The sequence below is a fragment of the Xiphophorus couchianus genome, chromosome 21, assembly GCF_001444195.1.
Source record: "Xiphophorus couchianus chromosome 21, X_couchianus-1.0, whole genome shotgun sequence".
NCBI classification, from domain to species: Eukaryota; Metazoa; Chordata; class Actinopteri; order Cyprinodontiformes; family Poeciliidae; genus Xiphophorus; species Xiphophorus couchianus.
The window spans coordinates 15956006-15977798 of record NC_040248.1 but is presented as its reverse complement, the minus strand read 5'-3'; the positions used below and the strand labels follow the sequence as shown (position 1 = coordinate 15977798).

At 41.1% G+C, this 21793-nt stretch overlaps 2 protein-coding genes across 10 annotated transcripts; one reads left to right on the top strand and one right to left on the bottom strand.

The window, feature by feature from the left end:
- Window positions 1–1420: 1420 nt before the first annotated feature.
- Window positions 1421–16607, bottom strand: tfap2a (transcription factor AP-2 alpha). 4 transcript variants are annotated; one of them, XM_028004844.1, is made up of 7 exons: window positions 16477–16607; window positions 11242–11661; window positions 9940–9991; window positions 7972–8197; window positions 7132–7250; window positions 4360–4501; window positions 1421–3319 (listed from the first exon to the last, which is right to left on the bottom strand). In XM_028004844.1, exons 1-7 carry the CDS (start codon window positions 16507–16509, stop codon window positions 3031–3033), a joined length of 1281 nt encoding a protein of 426 aa, XP_027860645.1. In that variant the 5' UTR covers window positions 16510–16607; the 3' UTR covers window positions 1421–3030. The 4 variants fall into 4 exon arrangements, with proteins under 4 accessions (XP_027860645.1, XP_027860644.1, XP_027860643.1 ...); XM_028004843.1 differs by lacking the exon at window positions 16477–16607 and adding an exon at window positions 14715–14999; XM_028004842.1 differs by lacking the exon at window positions 16477–16607 and adding an exon at window positions 13308–14037.
- tmem14ca (transmembrane protein 14Ca) lies at window positions 15108–21779 on the top strand. Of its 6 annotated transcripts, none has more exons than XM_028004849.1 (5): window positions 15108–15374; window positions 19547–19702; window positions 20193–20277; window positions 21293–21380; window positions 21589–21779. In XM_028004849.1, the coding sequence occupies exons 1-5, from the start codon at window positions 15323–15325 to the stop codon at window positions 21610–21612; spliced, it is 405 nt and encodes a 134-aa protein (XP_027860650.1). In that variant the 5' UTR covers window positions 15108–15322; the 3' UTR covers window positions 21613–21779. The 6 variants fall into 6 exon arrangements, with proteins under 6 accessions (XP_027860650.1, XP_027860648.1, XP_027860651.1 ...); XM_028004847.1 differs by having other exon boundaries at window positions 15113–15374; window positions 19547–19717; XM_028004850.1 differs by lacking the exon at window positions 15108–15374 and adding an exon at window positions 20949–21050 and having other exon boundaries at window positions 19536–19702.
- Window positions 21780–21793: the final 14 nt, after the last annotated feature.

Here is a 21793-nt window from a genome sequence, read left to right as displayed (position 1 = left end):
CACAATTGCAGACACACACTAATAATGCGCACAAACAGCGGCCATTGTCACAGGATGGAAGTATTTCTAATGCGTTTGTTTCACCCTCAAAAACCTGTTTTCTTCAACCCCGATAAATTTATTAAGCAACATTAGCATTAATGACACACTCTTCCGTTGCCCTATAATACAAATGAGTGCAGCTTTTAATACGATTGCAACCCCCCCCACCACCACCACACACACATACACACACACGCATACACCCAACCCCACCCAACAACCACCTTTAAAGTGACTATTTATGCCCCTCACATCCACCATAGCAGCAGTGCAGTCTCTACCCCCCACACCCCCACCACCACCACCACCCTCTTTTATGAGTGAGCTATTGTGCCTGAGGACAGGATCCCACACACAATCTGAGGACTGAGCCAACAAAAACAGGCCCTGACAGACAATGCCGCGCTTCACCTGCTGCGGCACTGCGCATCGCAATTATGCCAAGGACATGTACAGTTAGGCTTCAGTCACTCTCTGCCTGCCTCAGAATTAAACCCAAACCAGATAATAAATACAGCCGCTGAGAAGAAGAAGAAGAAAGGGAGATTGGGGGGTGGGGGGCTCAGAGTTGCAGTGGCTTCAACTGCATGGTTGGCAGACAGTGAAATAGATGGGGAGGGGAGGAAGAGGATGGGGGGTTACAATGCTAGGATGCACGTTATCATCAGACGAGACTGATTCCGATCCATCAATATACTCAGACTCCAAAATGTTATGCAATGGCCCGTTTTCTGCACCAGCAAATAAAAATAAATAAATGGGGGGGGGGGGGAGGCCAATACCCGCAACAGGACCTCCGTGAGGCGACCACGAAATTCCAACTAAGCACCAGTTTACAGCGCAACACTGAGCGCTGATTGTTCATTGATTACACCGAGAGGCAAACAGCATAACAAATATTTGATGCGCGTCTTTGAATAAGGTTCCCGCACCAAAAAAAAAAAAACAGAAAAGAAAAGAAAAGAAAAAATAGCCTGCAACGACTAAACACCGCACACCAGGCCTGCGCACATCTCAGGGGGTTCTAGCTGGAGGGGTGGCGCTGCGCACTTCAGACGCGAATTTGCGCGACCCCCGTTCGTTTGAAGTGCGATATTTCGGCCCGCGAAAGATCCGCACTGCTCTGAACGGAGGGAGTTTTTTTTTTTTTCTTCGTCGTCTCCTTCTTCTTTTATTATACTTAAGGGAAACAATGAGTTCAGCTTCTTATTGCACGGAGCAATCGTCAGGGGAGGTTTAAACTCAATTACTTTAGTCGTTCAGAGTGAGAAAAGAAAAGAAAAAAAAAATGAGAAAGAAAACAAAAAAAAATCGAGGCTGTAAATAATAATAATAATAATAATAATAATGTTTTGAAAAACGATTAAAAAAATCGAGATGAAGCGTATCAAATATTTATTTTTTTCTGGGCAACAAAGGACTATAATACATTGACAGGCATAGGAACTATTGCCAGCACATGTCTATACAATACAGCTAAAACCGCCTCCAATTTTGGACATAATCGGACATATAACAAGATAGCAGGTGGTCCCAAGAAATAATAAAAGAAAAATGTTTCTGAATGTCTTTTGGAACACTGGGGGTGGGCGGGGAGGAGGAGGAGGAAAAAGACAATATTCAATTTATTGCTTTTATGGTGCTTCAATAAGAGAACAAGAGGTGAAACGTATTCTGATTGGCACAACACATAGAAGCTTGTATAAAAACGCAAATTAGACACACAAAATAAAGATTTTTTTTTTCTTCTTTCCTCGGGGTCAAATAAAAAAAAAAACAGAAGAAGAAGAAGAAGAACTGAATAGGTTGATATATATTGAGAGAAATTGGAAGTTTATTTCTATTAAAATTTGTTCACTTGCTTCAGTGTCACCTCAACATGCTACAAGAGGGCTGAAATTGAAATATCCCAGAGAAATAAAATAATAATAATAATTAATAATAATAATAATAATAAAAAATTACCCCAAAACTTCTGTTTTTCTAGAACCATAAAATCACATGAAGAACTAACCGAATATTCAAAACCCACTAAAACAGGAGGCACCAGATAAATAAAAAAAAAAGAAGTTGCAACAGACGCACCATATTTACAATTCCCATTAAATTACACATAAATAAATATATACATACATAAACACCGATTCCCTTATATAACCGCGAATCGTGTTGAAATTCAAAACAAACAAACAAAAAAAAATAGTTCAAGTTGGTCGCTCGGAGAAAGAGAGAAAGAGAGAAAGAGAGGGGAGTCTACAACTGAAGTCATGACATGGAGAGCTGTGGATTTTCTCTTTGCCTTTTCAAGTTTATTATTCACAATACTGATAAGAATTCATCCTCTTTTAGCTTCGTTTTTATTTTGTTGTTGTTTTTTTTTTTTTTCCTCTCTCGTCACAATCGTAAAAGTGAAATATAGAGAAGGGGTCGCTGGATTTCAGTCCATTCGTTGCAGCTCATAAAAAAATAAAATAAAATAAAAAAAACCAGGAGGGGTGGTGGTACATAAAAAGTCTTCTGGCTGAGGCAGCCCACCTTTCCCCTCGCCCTGGAGCTGTTCCTCTGCAGCTTCTTTTCCTCTTTTCGTATTTTTTTTTTCTTCGTTTTTTTTTTTTTTGTCTTTTTTCTTTTTTTTTTTTTTTTAAATAACGTTTCATATCGTCCAGGTGTTGGAAGAAGAAGAAGAAGAAGGAGGAGGAGGAGGAGGAGGAGGAGGAGGAAGAGGAGGAAGAGGAGAAGAAGATTCTTTGCGTCGCTTCCCGTTTGAATCCAAAGTGGGATGTAAAAACAAGAGACATGTAAAATCGGCGCAAGATCAGATCAGGAAGTGGCACGTTTAACTTTATCAATAATATTTATAAGGTATTTATAATATTTATATTGGATGGTTAGGGGGCGGGGCGAGGGGAGACTGTGTAGGTCGGTGCAGATGAAGGGCCCCTGGCATTTTGGCCCCCTCGGGCAGAAAGGTGAGGTGAAGAGGAAACATCACTTTCTGTGCTTCTCATCTTTGTCCCCGCCTTTGGAGCCGTTATCTGAGTGACTGTTGGGGTTGTTGTTGAGGTACATTTTGTCCATGGCTTTAATGGCCTCGGTCAGATAGTTCTGGAGGGCCGTGACAGCCGCGCACAGCGCCGGGGTCCCGAAACCGTGCGAAATGAGACTAAAGTGGGTCAAACAGCTTTGGATTCCCGGTTCGAGGATGGGCTGCGGCCGGGAGTTCCCCAGGGGCGAGCGGTCTTGGGACAGCAGGTCTGTGAACTCTTTGCAAACTTGCCTTGAACACAAAAACAAAACAAAAAAAGAACAACAGAGAACATAGAACGAGGGTTAGTGAACAAGTCGTGCAGTATTAAGGTATCCTGAGAAAATACATAGATAAATCATAGAGGGCTCACTTTAAAAGTAACCAGCCCTGCGGTTTTAAATCGCGAATTTGCTCGAGGCTAGATACTCTGACTTGAGCTGCCTTAATTAATTTATTCCGTTACAATTTCATACGAATGGAAAGACGCAGTATTTAATCAGATCTTATCTTATTTATTCATCTTGCCGTTGCCAAACTTTAAGATAGACATAAAAAGTAAAAAAAAAAAAAATCCTTCGAAATATGAATCCATCGAATTTTATATATATATATATATATATATATATATATATATATATATATATATGTATGTATAGCAACATTTTTTCCCCAAAGCGTAATAAATGAGGCTCTATAGCGCAGATTTCAGATTCTCCGCCCCATATGACATTGGCAGCCTATCTTAACAACACTTTCAGGTCCCAGCGATAAGCTGTTATGGCTGACAGCTGTTTGATTATGGCAGCCCATCATCTGTATTAAATGCTGGCCTCTGCTGCTCTGAGCCTTGAAAGGAGTCCTCCTCCACTGAACGCATAGTAAACAGCAATGGCACAGCGCGCTGCGTAAATACAATGCTACAAGTTGACGTGTGGAAGACTCGGTAGGCTGTGTGGAGATTATTCCTAATCCGTAGTCAGTAATCAAAGCATGATCAAAACTGGAATAAAATAAAGTCATCATAAAAAAAAAAAGAATAGTCGCCATAAAGCATTTTAAATGAATTATCAATTTGCTAGCTTGCCACTAGTCTGTTATTGTACCTGGTGCGTTTAAAAAAAAACAACAAAAAAAAAACAGCACACATAAACATCAAACAACGCGAAGCGGGCGTTTTATTAGCTTTCCGAGCAAGTGTGTGCGCATGCAGGCTGCCAAAAGAACAAGCAGCTATAGGCCACACATTGGGCACAGACTGACACAGTGAAGCGGGCGATGATAACACTTACTTCGTGGCTAACAGCATGTTTTTTCTTTGGACTTGTTCGTTTGGGTCGGAATGCTGACGGTTTACATATTCAGCTACTGCCTTGGCTGGAAACTCAGTCTCGCACACATAACCAAAGTCCCTGGCAAGATGCACCGCTTCGCCTGCGAGGAAAGGAAAAGGGGAGAGAGGAAAAAAAAAACACACACACAACAACGTGAGGTTGAGAGGATGTTTTTTTTTTGTTTGTTTTTTTGTTTGTTTCATAGAAATATGGTCACATCAAATACTGAGAGGTTTGGAGGATTAATCTGATCTCAATTGCTGAGCGCCCGTTGTGTTTATGCGTAAAGACAGCGGGGTTATGGCACCTGCGCATTCCCGACAACACTGCTAATGATAACAACAATAAACGCCCGGAAATAACATCGAAGCAACCCCGGGCGGCTATCATTCCAGGTCAAATTCCTCAGGAGGAGAAAACTAAGTGGATATGAAATATAGACGGACCGCCATGCTTAGCACCATGTCATTGATTACCAATGCCTACACATTACTGAAAGGCCCTGCTCATGCATCTGGAGGCTTTTTTTTCTCCTAATGCCTAAATCTCAAGTAGCTATTAGTAACTGTCGATGTCATCCCGTCCTCACTTCTTGATAGTTAATGTTGTTGATTTTTTGTTGCCCCCCTCCCTCCCCCAACCCACACAGAAAAATCTTCGTTTTTAATCGACTAGAGCAGTTGATCTTTACAACCCGGAAGAACGCAGGCGCCAAGTAAGCATTGCAAACATAGCCCAACTGTAGACTGTTTTCCATAAAATGGAGCGATCATGAACAATGACAAAACAAAACATCCCCAGTTTGTCACCCAACTCTCATTGCTCACCTTCCCTGCAGGGCTAATAGAGATACTATAGCAGGGGCGCATCCAGATATTTAAAGGTGTGTCCAGACAGGAATTAGGGAATTAGGGGGTCCTATCCATTTGGCATGGCACAACAGCACCAAAAGACTTTCTGGAATTATGTGAATTTTGTTAAGCTGAAGGAAATGGCCAGATTTTTATTGGTTTGCTTTGTTGTTGTTGTTTTTTTTCATTAGCAGATCTGACCGTTCCTACGAATTAAAATCCTTATTTTAGGATGCCACAGAAAGTGCCAGGATGACCATATTTTTTCCTTATGAGGCTTGGTAGCGCTGCAGCTTTTGTTAATGTGCACTTCCGGGAAGCTTGCTGAAATAAGAGTGCTGCTGATGTCCATTATTTTCGAGACACAAAAACCGCGCAGAATAGAAAGCTCAACTAAATAATCCGCTAAGATCACCTGGTGACAGTCCCCGTGTTGCCATATGTGACACCACAAAAAAAGAAGTAGAATTATGCCCAACATGCTCTTAAAAAACGAAAAACAAATTTTTGAGGGGGCGGGGAAGTGTTGATTGTATGTCTTTGTGTTACTCTGTAGCTCAAATTTAAAACAGAAGGACATGCAGACACGCATCAATAACACTTTCTGCTTTAAGTAAGAGCAATTGGGACAGGCCGCCCAATTTTGTTTGGATTCTCTGAGGTAGTACCAGCACACAGAGGTGTGTTCAGTTTTTCAGCAATGTGTCCACCATAAAATAAAAATTTAGAATATATATATATATATATATATATATATATATATATATATATATATATATATATATATATATATATATATATAAAGTGGGGTGGCTAGAGATTACCCCGGTCCTCCCCCTCCTTGATAGCGTCACTGTACAGGAACAAATTTCTGCGAAACCAGCCGAATATTGCATTTACTCCTGGTCTGCAACAATGATTAACTGGTTTAGGCCCAGTGAACCATCGCGGGTTTCAACACACCTTTTAGGAAACCAGCAACACACCAAAATACCACCGCACTGAATTAATAAGGCTCAACTCTGCGAGCGGAATGGATTTATCCAGTCGCGTAAAAAGGCATCTCTTTCGCTCGCCATAATTGCCTAATTTATTCTTTAATAGGCCCCCAAAACATACAGCCTCCAATAGGTCAGCGCGTGCGGCGCCATTTTGCATGCAATACAAATCTTCACCGAAGAAAACATAAAATAATAATAATAATAATAATAATAATACAAACGCATGGGGAAGCTATTAATAATAATAATCTGCCCCGGCATCCACTCCTATATACCCAGACTGTATTAACGTTTGAAGCAACGCAGGGTTGGTAAATCAATCGACTTCTCATCCATGAGGTGAAAGAGCCTCAGCAGTGCCTAATAAACAAGCAGCACTCAATAATTAACTGGACTTCAACACAAATTAATCCAGTGGATAAACTAGGCCAGGCGTGGACCTGCGAGCGCGCTCCAGGAAGCGAAGGGCCAACGCTGCACAGCCACTAGAATCACCAGCACCATTCACTCTGCGCTGCGTGCATTTGTGGGGGTCTCTTTCACTCTTCACACACACACACACACACGCACACACACATCCTTCATGCTTTATTACTTGCGAGGCAAAGTCGGTCCACATTACACGGATGAGCGCATATGCTGATTTCCAACACAGAGAAAGAGAGAGAGAGAGAGAGAGAGAGAGAAAGAGAGAGAGAGAGAGAGAGAGAGAGAGAGAGAGAGAGGAGGTAGGAATAGAAAAAAGTATTTTTTTTTCTCCCTTTTTAAAAGTACTTGATATCGCGGGAGCAACAATAATAATAATAATAATAATAATAATAATAATAATAATAATAATAATAATAATAATGAACGTGATTTGCGGACAGTGGACTTACCTTCGACTAGTGACGTCAGCAAGGTGACGTTGGCAGCTTTACGTCTGCCTGCAGGTAGATTCAAACCGATTTTATCCAACTTCTCCCTTAAGGATCTACCTCCGTTCTTAGACTTGGCCCTGTGGCATTAAAACAGAACAGATTACTTGATTTGAAGTGTGCATGGTGAGCACACACACACACACACACATACCCGCACCCACACACGCACACACACACACCCACACACATACAAATTAAGATTAATACAGACGAGAAGACATATTTTAGGGTATAAAAAAAGCTACACTGCCCAATAAACACAACATCGTTTCATCACGTCGTTGCTGTTTTAATTTGAGAGCTCCGATGCAAAACAATAAATAACGCCCAAAGAGCCTCATCAATACAGAGCAAAATGAACAAATAAAGTCCTGCTTAATAGGCAGCGCTATTACTGGCTGCGTGTCTGCAGCACTTCAGTAGACAGTTCACCAGAGACCAATGTTTTCATGTGTAATGCCTTCACTGGGCCTACAGAGCAGGGGCTTGAAACAGACTAGGCCTACATTAATTTGAGAGAGAGAGAGAGAGCGCTAAGGGAAGTTAATATGGAATTTAACAGACCCCTCCTGCTTTAAATGCAGGAGCTAGGTGTCATGGTTGGTCGATTTTAATTATTCTTGGTACAGAGGAGGGAGAGCGCGCAAGAGAGCGAGAGAGAGAACTGGAGTAGAGGGAGAGCGCACAAACGCGCACACAGGTAGAGACAGGGTAAGGAGAAAGAGAGAGGGGAGAGATTTTTAACACTTTCTTTCTTTCTTCCTTTTTTTTTTTTTTTTTTTTTGCACACAAACTCACCTTCTCAGCACCCCGCCCAGCAGAGAGGCGTTGAGGCATTCGGGTGGCGAGAGGCGTCTCTGCACCTCAGCCACCGTGACCTTGTACTTTGAAGTGGAGCTGAGGAGGGACAGGCGACCCGGAACCGAGCAGAACACCTCGTTCGGGTTGACCACTCCTCCGAAAAGACCGTCTTTATTTACGGGGATGGCGGAGACGCTGTTGTTCTTGGATAAAGACACGGGACCTGTAGCCAGGGGAAGGGAGAGGTGGGCAAGGGGGGAGGGATGGATGGATGGATGGATGGATGGATGGATGGAGAGTAGAGAGGTGGGGAGGAAGGGGTGAGACACAGAGAGAGAAAGAACCCGTGCTCAGTGAATTTCATGCAATGCAGAGCCTTAACTGAATGAGAAGGGGAGACGTAAAGGCCCCGATATTGAATTTCTCAAAACATGTGCACGCTTTCAGAAATAAATAAATAAATAAAACAGTAGTAGTTTCATCCCCCCCCCCACGCCCTCCCCCCCAAAATATGCACATTTATTTCAAACACAAACAACTCGAGTCTGAATATCTGCGCACACTGCTGGGAACCTGCAGCAGTTTTTAAGCTAAAACAATTTTTAAAAAATGCAAATTATCAACAACTGAGATATTTAATAAAATCTATTTTGACAAAAAAAAAAAAAAAAAAAAACACTGTTGGGTGTGTGTGAATTCACACCGGGTGTGTGTGTGTGTGTGTGTGGTGGGGGGGTGAGAGTCTATGTGGGGTAGGGGGTATGTGAGGCTTTATACCGTTTTGGTGTGCAGTAACCGGAGACAAAGGGGGGAACTGTGCGCCTTTGGATAGATCACTTGTGACATTAATGGCTCAAGGGAGCCTAATGGAGACAATAGGAGTTAAACGAACTCTTGAGATTACTAATATCAGAAGCCAATTATCAGGTTGATATGGAGATAGACTGACTCAAAAAATAATAATAATAACCTGAAAATAAAACTGTAAAGCAAAACAAAACAAAAAAGAGCAAAAAAGAAAAAAAAAAAAACAGACCAAAAATATCTCCGGTCCTTGAGTCTAATCTGACCTGACAAAAAGCCTTTTACACATAGCCATGAAAAGACCTCCTTATGTTGTATTATCCACAATATTAATCATTGCTTTTTTTCTTCTTCTTCTTTTTTTGACAGCAAATCTTCACAATAAAAAAATACACAAGTAATCCAAAGAGAAAAAAAAAAAAATCTCCACCAACTACATATGAAAATTCCATTTAAAGATAATAAAACCAAGAAAGTGATTTTTTTTTCTTTCTCTCTCTCCTCCTCCTCCATGCCCAGTTTTGATTCCCTCTACTAAATGGCAGATTATCTTCCTGCACACACTTGGCCTGTGCTCCTTCCACCGGTACCAACTTCCATTTTACATTTGGCCATGCTGCGTGATTGCAGCTATTGGATTCTTCGTCCATAGATATATTTATATATATATATATATATATATATATATATATATATATATATATATATATATATACACTTATATGTATAAATATATAAATATACGCCTGGATTTTTTTGGGACTGTCAAATAGCAGGGGCCTACAAAGCCCACCAGCTCCACTCATCTCCCCGCTGCGCTGAAACGCTGACAGTAAATTCCATCAGCGAGGAAGAGGAAGGGAGGAAAAGAAGAAGAAGAAGAAGAAAAAAAAAAGAAAAATGTGCAGCCAGTTTGATGCACTTGGAAAGCATGTAATGAAAAATAGGCTATACTGCGTATTAGGATCAGTCAGGCATCACCGCGTTGCACCGAGTTCTCTGGAGCAGAATGCGTGTAGGTGTGTGTGTTTGTGTGTGTGTGTGTGTGTGTGTGTGTGTGTGTGTGTGTGTGTGTGTGTGTGTGTGTGTGTGTGTGTGTGCAGCTTGGAGAGTGGTGGTGGTGGGGAAAAAATGCATGATATCTCAGAGGAAATTGCTTACCTTTTTTAATTACAGTCTGGTCGGGAATGTGTATTCCTTGATCCTCAACAGGCTATGAAACAAATGCAAAAAAAAAAAAAAAAAAAGTACAATTTTAGCACAGAAACACACACACACACACCCACACACACATACAAAAAGATGTCACGTGAATGCAGCTGCACGAACAAAGCCTGACACAATTAGCAGCCACTATTGTCGGCCAACATGGAGGTTCAGGAGGCCCATACCTGTTATTATTGGGTTTTCAGCGGGTTGCGCCTCAACATGGCAACACAAACTCAGACTTAAATAATGAAGGCTCGCGTCGCCCCACAATCCTGACCTAATTTCGCCGTCAGATTGGCTTCACTCACAAGGAAAGGAAAAGAAGAAGAAAAAAAAGAAAAGAAAGGAAAAAAAAAAAAAAAAAAAACTCCAAATCTATGATTGGATAGTAATTACGAGAGTCACATCCTATTAAAGGCCTGTGTGAACTAATTAGAGGATGATCGGTGTTTGTTTCTGATGAAAAACCGCGCAGGATCGTCTCAATAAGAGCGGTCCTTTATTGACAATCCGGCAGCTCGTTTATCACGCGTCTTTAGCAGCTGCCTGAACTCGATGCAGAAAACTCAATTCTCTTGTTAGCGTGCATGAAAATAATAATAATACTAATAATAATAATAATAGAGAAAGAACTAGAATGAAAAAAGTGTCATGTCGAAGGTATTGTTCGCACAGACAGAGACGCAGCTTGCATCACTTTCTTTAAATCGAAAAAAAAAAAATCAAATAAAAGTGGCAAGACGGAGAGAAAATGTACATAATAAATAGGCCTTTATGCACAGGTTTTACCTGTTCAGTTTCAATTCCCTTATAGTGCCAGAGAAGATGGCAATCTGTTTGAATTTTGAGAACAGAAATTAAATAAATGCATCTTTTGTCCTCAAAAACTCCAGTCATGTAGAACATATCTTAGGTTTTTTTCTTTGCGTTGTCTTTTAACCTGTTATTTGTATATATTTTTTTACAAATCCATTCTAAAAATAAACAAGCAACCCATCAGTTTTGCCAAATATTCATTTTTAAAAAGAGAAATTATGCGTCCTAAATGTAAAAGAAATACGATTGCAGCTATGAAGTGAACACATCGATTGTGATGCTTAATAATAAATTAAAAAAAAAAAAAAACATTACGTTGTGCACAATAGAGCAAATCAATCTAATTCCATTTAAATCACAAATGATTCACGACAAAATGAGTCTTTACATTTTTTTAGGATTAAAAAAAAAGAAAGAAAAAGGAAACAACTGCCTCACCTGAACGTCATCTAAAGGGTGAGGTATTCCATGGATGGGGATAGAGTCAGACAGTCCCGTGTCGATGCCGTGGCCGGACGGTAGCAGCACCTCCCTGCGGTACTCCCGGCACAGCTGGTGGGGCAGGCTGCGGTGCTGGTGCAGCAGGCCGCTCTCCTGGCCCTGCCTCTGGCCCGGCCAGCCCGGGTGCTGCGACTGCGGCTGGGCGTGCAGCGAGTTCAGGGAGTACGGGTCGTTGACGTGCGAGTACGGGTCCTGAGACTGCGGGTAGATGGGCTGGTAGGGTGGGGGGAAATACGGGGGCTGGAAGTCCGAGTTCGGCGTGTGGGAGAGCGGAGGGGCGCTCGTGTAGGGACTCTGACCCACGCCGCCCAGCTGAGGTAACCTGGCTGTCCCGTTGCTGGTGCCATCGTGGCGGTCCTGCCAAGGAAGATGGGAGACGTGAGTTTGTTTTAGATAAAAACCGACATGTTTTTTTTGTTTGTTTGTTTGTTTGTTTGTTTGGGTATTTTTTTATTTTATTTTTAGAGAATCAGCCATGCACTCATTTATTGTAGCCACCGGATATACCAAAGGCGAAGACTTACAGGCACTGTGGCCTGAGTGGAGAACATTATGAGCAACCTCGTTACACTTTTGACTAAGATCAAAACAAAACATAAAACCACGCTATTCCATAATGGCAGCTATTTTGAAATGAAAAACGTAAACAAAAAAAAAACTTGCAAATCAGAAGAGAGAGAGAGAGAGAGAGAGAGAGAGAGAGAAAAAAGAAATCAAAAATCCACAGCAGAAAATGTCCACTATTTGAATGCTTTTCTCCCACAAAACGAGCACTGTTTGTTTTTTCTTTCTTTCTTTCTTTCTTTCTTTTTTGAGGCATGAAATATCCACAAAATGAGCCAAAATTATGAAAAAAATGGGGGAAAAGAAAGGAGGGGAGGTGGAGGGTATGGAATGCACACCGTGGAAAGAAAAACTAGATCTAGTATGTCAAGGCTCCAACAACTTACCATCGCGGAAAAACTGTGCACTAACATCTGTGCGGATTTTTTGGTGCGATTTGGCACAAGAAAAAAAATGTTTCTTTAAGAAAAAAAAAAAAAAAAAGACACGAACACTCGTAGTGTTTGAAGAGGAGAGGGAGAGAGGGTGCGGGGAGGGGGGCGACACAAGGGTGGAAAAGAAACAATATATATATATATATATATATATATATATATATATATATATATATATAAATAGGCCCCCCAGAAAAGACTCTTCTCTCCCCGCAGGATCAGATATGCGTCTCAAAAGCAGCACGATAATCCATCAGAAAGGTGTGGTAAGATCCGAGCCGCTCGTCATTTGCGTCTTTAAAAATAAAGAAATAAAAATTAAAAAAAAAAAAAAAAAAAAGAAGAAGAATTGCAGATGTTATTCGGCGGTGCTGGTGGATCGGGGCTCTGCGAGTTACTCCGGCTTCTATCACAGTGCTACACCGTCCCCCTCGCGCGAGCTCATATTAGCAAGAAGAAGAAAAAAAAGGAGAGTCGCTTCTTCGTCCTCCCTCCTGGACTCCTAGTGGAGCGCATTCATGGCTGTTAATGTTACAGGAACACTTAATAATAAGGAAAGAATAGTCGGAAATCTGGCGTGAAGTGGAGGACGCAACTCAACGCAGGAGCCTGTGCTTAAATGACGTCCATTGAAAGGAGGAATCAGTATATCTAATCAGAGATGGGGGAGCGAGAGAGAAAGAGGGAGTGAAAGAGAAGCAGAGCGACAGAGAGAGAGAGAGAGAGAGAGGAGGGGAGTGGAAAGGGAGACAAAAAAAGAGGGACATTCACTGGCGACTGGCGAATCAGGGAGAGGGGGTAAAAGGAGGGGGGCATTTTAAAAGCGTCCCAGGGCCAAAGCGCAAAAGTGAAAGAAAGAAAGAAAGCCGTAGGAATGGAGCGATCTGGACCGCGGATAGACAGAAGAAGAAGAAACCGAGCAGGGAATGGAGGGCGGGGGGTAATAATAATAATAATAATAATAATAATAATAATAATAATAATAATGATAATAATAACGTGCACCTCTGAAGTGGGTGAAAATTCGTCAGACGACTCGATCGCCTCGTTTTCGTCGCCCGTCCCTTTGTTTTCCGCCTCAGACTCCGAAGAGCTGTCCTCCACGGGGCTCCTGTCCCTCATTCCGACTTTACTCACCGGTTTCCTCCTCGACGCCGAGCCACACCGGGTGACATTAACTTTGATCCGGAAAAGAAGTTCCCACAGTCTTAAGATGAAAAAACTAAAAAAAAAAAACAAAATGCGGGCGGGGGAAGGCGGTGGCGGTGGGGAGGGAAAGGCAGAGCAGCTGGATCGAGAGCTCCAACCGAACTTTTCCTCACGGCTTTTTTACACACTTCCCTGCCTGCCTCCACACGCGCTTCACAATTACGAAACACTCCAGGATTTCACACGCAAATCTGCTGGAGGTTTTGCCATCGATACCGGCCTCAAAGATTCCCCCCCCCCCCCCCCCCCCCCAAACCCCCAGTGAACCGAAAGAATCAACATGACACAAACAAGAAGATTCCCATTCTTTCTTTCTTTCTTTCTTTCTTTCTTTCTATCTTAGTTTTTGTTTTCCATGTCCGTCTCTGCGCTCAGAGGACGCGGGCGAAAGAAAGAAAGGGAGAGAGAGAGAGAGAGAGAGAGAGAAGAAAAAAACACGTTCAACTGGCTTCTCCACTCCTAAACAAGTCTCTGATATTACTGCCAAAACTTTGTCTGTGTCCAAAACAACACTCACTCGCTCAGTAAGCACGCACACACACTCACACACACTCACTCACACACACACACGCACGCACGCAAGCAAGCAAGCAAGCAAGGCTGCTGTTCCACAAAAAATAACAACAATTTAACGACTTCAAGCTACAGGAAAAATTATATATATATTTTACTTTTAAAGAATTTATAAATGAAAGGAAGCACGTGGCTGTCACTTGATCTTTAATTAAGGCGGTCATTCTCCAAGCATTCTGGGAAAAAAAAAATCATATTTATTGCAAATAAAACCATGGTAAGTAAATGTATTTTTTTGTTGTTTTGTTTTGTTTTTGTTTTGTTTTTTTGTCCCGAACATTTAATATATCTGCTAATATTTTTGACATGTTCCAAGGTGGAATTAAAATGTACTCAAGCATTTAATAGCATGTTTATTATTATTATTATTATTATTATTATTATTATTATTGTTATTATTATTATTATTATTATTATTATTATTATTATTATGCAAGTCATTTTAAAATGTGTAAGAGTAGCAGCACAGGTCTGCAGTTAAATCTAACAGCTCTCAACTGATGATCAAAACAACAAAAGTGTGCTTGAAAGTAATTATTCTTGCTCATCTCAAAATCTAGAGTACAATTAAATGTAAAAAAAAAAAAGAAGAAAAGAAAAGAAAAAAAGAAATCCCAAAAAGTTCCTTACCTCGCAGTCTTCGTATTTAATGTTATCAGTTAATTTCCAAAGCATTTTCATGGATTTGTGGAAGTGCCTATATGTTGAGCAGCCTTGTTGTTTCCCACTCAGTGAAACTGTGCTTGCTTGCCCCCCCCTCCGCTCTATAGTTTAAAAAAAAAAAAAAAAAAAAGGGGGGGGGGGGGGGGGGGGGTAAAGATCTACTTTTATTGAAGCTGCCTGTGAGCTGCTGCCGCTGCTGCTGCTGCTGCTGCTGCTGCTGTCTGTCTGTCTTGCGCTCTGAGGTCTCCCTCTAATGGTGGAAGTGGAGGGCTGGAGCAGCTCTGTAATAACACTGGCACAGGGCCTCATTAGCATATCAACAGCCGTTTGATCCCCCCCCCACACACACACACACACCCTCCACCCTCCACCCCCATCTCCGTGTATATGTGCTCACACAACGTCAACGCCGATGGACATGCGGCGCGCAGGTAACGCAAAGCCGACGCGGCGAGGCCGCATTGCACCCGGTTTGTTGTCGCTTCTGCCCCGCTGAGGTGCGTTCGGACTCGCGCGGGGAGACCTGCGCGCACCTGGTGACGGCGTTCTTCTTCTGCGCTTTTTAACAGACTAAAATGCACAGGCGCATTAAGTCTATAACTAAAAACGCAAGTGTGGAACTTATCGGTAGGATTTTTTTTTTTTTTTTTTTATTAAAGTGTACATTTTCAGACTTTTTTTTCCCCTTTAATTAATTACCTTGACTCCCCCCCCCCCCCCCCCCCCCCCCCCCCCCCCCCCCCCCCCCCCCTCTGGTCTCTCCCTACCTTCTAACGCTGTGTTTTTATTCCCACTGAGAGTGGCTTTTCCTTTCATGTTAAAAAGGTGAGCCATTCCAAAAGCGTCCCACAGCTCCATTGACTATACCTGTAAGGTAGCGTGGTTTAAGAGGGGAGTGTAAATAATTAACACAACAACATGGGCCCTGTTTCATTTGAATGAGTGGCTACTGGGAGCCTGGCTCTGCGCTGTCGCCGGCCTAGTCCCTCACCTCAGCAGGTCGCGGGTCAGCAGACAGGTCGACGGCCTCTTTTAAGGCGTTGGCTCCCCCTTTTTTGTGTGTGTGCTTTAAAACCACGGATTACCATTTTTGGTGGAGCACCCTGTGTTTTCTTTTTCCTTTTTCAGCCATTTGTTATTAATGAATCCAGAGCAGGGGAAGGATTTCGTTGGGTTTAAGCGAGGGGAAAGGTTTCAGATCGTTTAAAGGAGGCGCTTTTTAAAAAAAAAGTTATATATCTGGATAATAGAAGAAAAGTTGACTTTTTTTGTGTGTTTACATGTAACCTGAAGTTTTAACTGCTGATAGGGATCGAGGATTCGTGCGCAAAGTTTTGGATTTACAAAAAGTCGCAATTACGCAAAAGAAGCCACCGAGGAGTTCACAGCACAACTTTTCTAGACATCTCGACATCTTTCAGATTAAGGACTAAGGGTGAATTATGCACAATATACACTCACAGCTTTAAGGAAAAGTCAGACGAATCAAGATGCATGTAAGAAGACTAACAGACTAAGATCTTAGGAAATTCGTGAACAAATTTTCGTATCATCCTGTTTGACAAAATCTATCATCTTTTATCCACAGTAGAAAACTGAACCAGCGTGCAAAATAAAATAATTTTTTTTTTACAGCAGCCTCACGCCACAACAAGCCAACACTTTGACACTTTTCATGGATTCTTTTCGCTCCAGCCTCTTTGTCCTATAAAGTATAAGCAACACATACCTGCCATTCCCCCATTTTGCCCATAATTGACATTCTTTGTCCTCTGTTGCCTTTGGTGGATTTGGTCGTGTTTTTTTTTTTTTTGGTTTTGTTTTGGTTTTTTTTTTTTTTTTTCCTGAGCCGCTCCGGTACCGTGTCTATCTCATTGAGCCTCAGGTCCCAAAGTAAACCTTTTTCCTTTTTTTTTTTTTTTTTTTTACATAGACCCAATCACCTCACCTGGCCATAAAAAAAAGGAAAAGGAAAGACCGTGCAGGCCCACCTGGTGACGCATGCGCACTGACGCGGGTGTGGAACAGCTTAAGATCTGAGGAAGGCGAGGAATGAGCGCTGGAAAAGTCAGAGGAAGGCAGAAAACAATGATACATTTGCTTTTTAAAAAAACGCAGTTAGCATATATATTTATACAATTTTGCACTTCTGACAACTGGGCGTCACTCTAATGAAAACTTCCTAGAGTCGCCCCTGCTAATTTGATGGTATATTTAGCCTAATTTGGGGTCATTTGAGTACATATTGCATAAACCTTTAGAGTATCAAACATCGTGAGGCAAAGTAAATGTGACAAATATGAAAAAAAAAAAACTGTGATATGAGGCAAAATTGAGACAAAAAAAAAAAAAAAAAACATGAAGAGAAAATAATCATGGAGTCGTCCTAGAAGTCAGTTAGCCTGTTTTATTATCTGATCTGCTTTTGATGTAAAACATGAATTCTCTCTGCAAACGAAACGGTGTCGATTTAAGAAGAAGAAGAAGAAAAAAAAAAAACTTGCAGGTTAACTGCCAGCGTCATTACTTCTTCAACACGCGGGAACGGAAAGAAAGAAGAAAAAAAAAGCCCCGTTATTGTGAGGGTCATTATTTATTTATCCGCTGTTTATTTCTAATACATACTTATGTGAAGCCCGCGGGCCGAGAGCGAACGATCTCTCCCTCTCAGACGTTCACACTCACCCACACACACACACACACACACACACACACACACACACACACACACACACACACACACACACACACACACACACCCACACACACCCCACACACACACAAATAGCAGAGGAACGCGTGCGCTCTCATAGATGCTGATGGTCAAAGGTTTTAAGTCCCAAACCCCTTTTTTTGTGTTTTAAACTCCTTTTTGTTTTCCGTAGATTTCCTAAAGAAGCGTCCTAATGACCCTCCCTCTGCTGCAAACACAGAAACCAAACACATTGATCTTGATGTCAGTATCGAACAGTTTCCAGAAATGAATGGAGAATTATTTCTTTCTTTTTTCAATTTGCTTTTCTAAAGTTTGTGATGGTACTGCTGTGTTTTTATTATTATTATTATTATTATTATTACTTATTTTAAACCTTTCTCCACTTTTTTTCTTTCTTTTTTTTTTTGCAGTTGCATAATTCCGCGTGGAGTCTATCTATAGATTTTTCTGGTGTTAATATTTAAAACAAGATGTTTGACTTCAAAGGCGAACACGTTTTAACTACACACACACCCACACGCATACACACGCATACACACACACTACCTGCAGCTATATAGCGCAGACCTGGACAAAGGAGAGTGGGGGTGGGGGGGGAAGGTAGTGATCGGATCAGAAATATTGTTTGGGGGTCTGCGCAGGAGAGGAGTAACTTTTGAAGAAGAGCCGTCAGAGGATTGGCTCCTCTTAAGAGTGGAGCGGGGCCCCGTTTGAATATCCAGCCCGCATGTGTATGGGGCCTGGCTTCGGGCTCCTCCACACAGCAGGCAGCGGCCCTCCGGTGAGGTTTTACAACGCGAGCTATGGTTAACACCGGTTGGCCAATATGTATATATATATATATATACATATATATATATATAATTTATGAATTAATTATTTAAGAATGGTCTCTTTGTTATTATTGCTTATTATTTATTTATTTATTTTTGTTTTAACTCACCTCGTTCATTTCCACTTGTCAAACATTAGAACTCATTTCTTCTGGTTGTGGATATGATCGTGGATAACGTGGATCTTATGAATCCGGACGGTGAATCGTCTTCTTCGTCTTCCGGTGAACAGACGTAACAATCACGCCAACAGCTTGATGGTTCAAATACCTTGTGTAATTAGCTGTAATTCTTTTTTTCTTTTTTTTTTTTTTTTTTTTTTTATTGCAACAGAACCTATAGTTGAGGGTTGGAAATTAAACTGTATTCTAGCGCCACCTTTCTTTTGCGACGGAACACAACACGCAAAGGCAGGTTCCTGGAACCCAGTGGGGATGAATCTGTGCACTAAAAACGATTGAAGTTATATTAATTAATTGATCTATAAATCAACTTTGACCTTAATTTGGTTTATATAAGTACAAGATATAAACCTGGTTCAAATGATGTCTTAGTTCGTTTTCATAAACACTCAATAAAAAATGAAGAATTTGAGTGGTAACCCACCACACTTGCCTGTTGCACAACTGGAACATATTTATTTATTTACTTATTTATCTATTTAAACTCTGAACAGAGTTCAGAGCCAGTCGAAATTAACATATAAAAAGAGCAACTTTAAATTGAGGACGCTTATGACCTTAACCGGATCACAGTTCTAAAATAATCCTGTGGTGCCCCCTTGTGGCTGCTAAAAGTGTGACGTTTTTGGTTTGACATTGCAACGCAATAATCAAGTGTTGCCGGTAAAGTCTTTAGAAGGACAGGACCGAATTAGAGGTGTTGAGAACAACTGGACTGTTCCTCGATGGACCAGTGTCCACTTCTCAGGTCAAGATTATTTCAATTCAATTTCAAACAAACCGCTAAGAGGAGGAGCATAGAGGCAGAGGATGTTTTTCTTTTTTCTTTTTTTTTTCGTTTTTGTTTTTTGAGATGCTGCATGTTAGGTTTTTAAAAGACTTGAACCATAATTAACGGGATGACTTAAACACGTATATAATTATAATATACGTTCGTATATTATTCCGTTTGTAATAAATACCACGAATTTAATATGAAATACATGATTTAAAAAGTCTATTTATTAGCTGTAAAGTTATGTATTTATTTATTGTTTGTTTGTTTTGCCGGATCTTGACATGTTTGAGGATCGTACCGCCACATCCGAGATTTCTGCAGAGGTACGCCTACATTTCCCATCGGCCACCAAACTAGGTTCAGGGCTTTTTTGTGCGCCACCTTAATCTGTGTTCGGGGGAGAACAAGCTGCCGGCGGTGGAGACAGAGGACAAGCAAGGAGCAAGGTTGGATGTCCTTTTGTAGGTTCTTTTGAACTTTATTAGATTTTTTTTTCTTTTGCCACACCGACCGACACATTCTGCCATTGAAAGCCGTGTTTTGTTTTGTCTGTAGAGTTTAGCTTTGCTCTCTGCGTGTTTGCAGTCCCAGCCAAAGCTACGGGTCTCTGCTCTGTGTCGCACGCTCGTCTTATCTTTTAAGCCAAACGCGCTTACTTAGACATGCGCCCATCTGTTTAGTGAGATCTGGTGAGTGTCTCATATAGCAACCTTTCTCGGACGGGTCATAATGTTGCCATACGTTCTGTTGGGTTACTTAGCTTTTAGCAACAGCTCCTTGTCACACGAGGAGAAATGCAACGTCTTGAATAATGGCTCTGCATGTGTGAGTACGTAATAATCGGGTCAAAACAGAGGGCGTCGTTGCGTTAGTTTGAACGTTTGCAGCGTGTTAAGTGTTTGCTGTCTTACTAACTCTGCTGGGTTTCTGTGACAGGCATCCAACATGTCTGTGGACTGGATAGGATACGGATATGCCACTCTAGTGGCATCCGGAGGAGTCGTTGGCTACGTGAAAGCAGGTGGGAAATGTTTCCGTTCATCTGGGATCACTGTACCTCTCCGTTCACTTCAGTGAATGTTGTGCTGTGCACAGTTCATCTTGGAGGACATGTTGCGGATAACTTCTAAAAAGTACAATGTAAACAAATGAGGCATGTCTATTAATTTGTAGGACCAAAAGAATAGTATGTCGGGAGTATCTACAAGTATAGCAGATACAGTTCCAACCTCTTCCCTGTTTTTGTTTTGTGACTGACTTTTCTGTAACTAAATTGAGTAGTTTCCTAACATAAACGATATGTTTGCATGTATTGCACTGAAATAAAATAGCTTATGATTAAAAAACAAATCGGCAAGAAATGGACTTTTGTTTCAGCTGTTTTGGCTGTCAAATTCAGAAAAAAAAATAACGTTTTGAAGAACACAATTCTCAAAACCTAATGTAAAAAAAAAAAGAGAGATGAACTTCCATAACATTTTTCAGCTCTTTAAGAAATGTTCTCTACGTCAACATCAAGGTAAACTGAAATAATTTAATAATAACACATTCTCCATAAGTGATATTATTGTGATATTCTCGAGTTTACCTTTTAAAACGATTATGTCCTCCCATAAAAAAAGTTTTGAGTAATTAGTGTCGGATGTTTTCTTCCTCAATATTCTTCTCTCTCTCTCTCACACACACACACAGGCAGTGTTCCCTCACTGGCTGCCGGTTTGCTCTTTGGGGGACTTGCAGGTTTTGGAGCCTACCAGATCTCCAACGACCCGAATAATGTTTGGGTGTCTCTAGGTATGTCAAATATGCTGACACACACAGTGGCAAAACATTGGTTTAGGAACAACTCAGAACTAGGGGTTTAGTTAAATGTCTAGTTTTAAAACTCAGGCAATTAGTAAAAAATTTTTAAAAAAATTGAAAGGAATTCAAAACATAATAAACTGCAATTGCTTTCTTGTGGATAAATACGTTTGAACAAGGTTATTATTCTTCCTCATGACTCGGTTCACTAACCATCACTTTCAATATCGCAGCTACATCAGGAGCTCTGTCCGCCATCATGGGGAAGAGATTCTATGGGTCGAGGAAGTTCATGCCAGCTGGTTTGATGGCAGGAGCAAGGTTTGTTCTATTAGTGCATCAAACTCCAGAAAGGATATTCGCAGAGTGGGTAAAATAAAAAAAAAAATAAAAAAACGTGGATTTGGCGGTTTTTGAGTGGACTTTAACAATTGATTCCAGGTGCTAAATGTTCGTCGTACTTTTTCAGCTAACTTCAAGTCATTTTATTTTTGTTTGAAGCGTTTTTAATGTGATCATCTCGTTTCAGCCTGCTGATGGTGGGGAAGCTTAGTTTGACGTTGCTCCAGAAACCTACAGCGTCCTCATGAGGTCAAAGTTCTTCAAGAACAGTATTCAGCTTCTATCTGGCCATGTTATGGAGCATCCTCTTGGAATTTGACATTCTGTGTTACTCTGGTCAAAAATGTTTGATAATAAAATGTATCATTTGTACAGAAATGTATGTTTTGTCT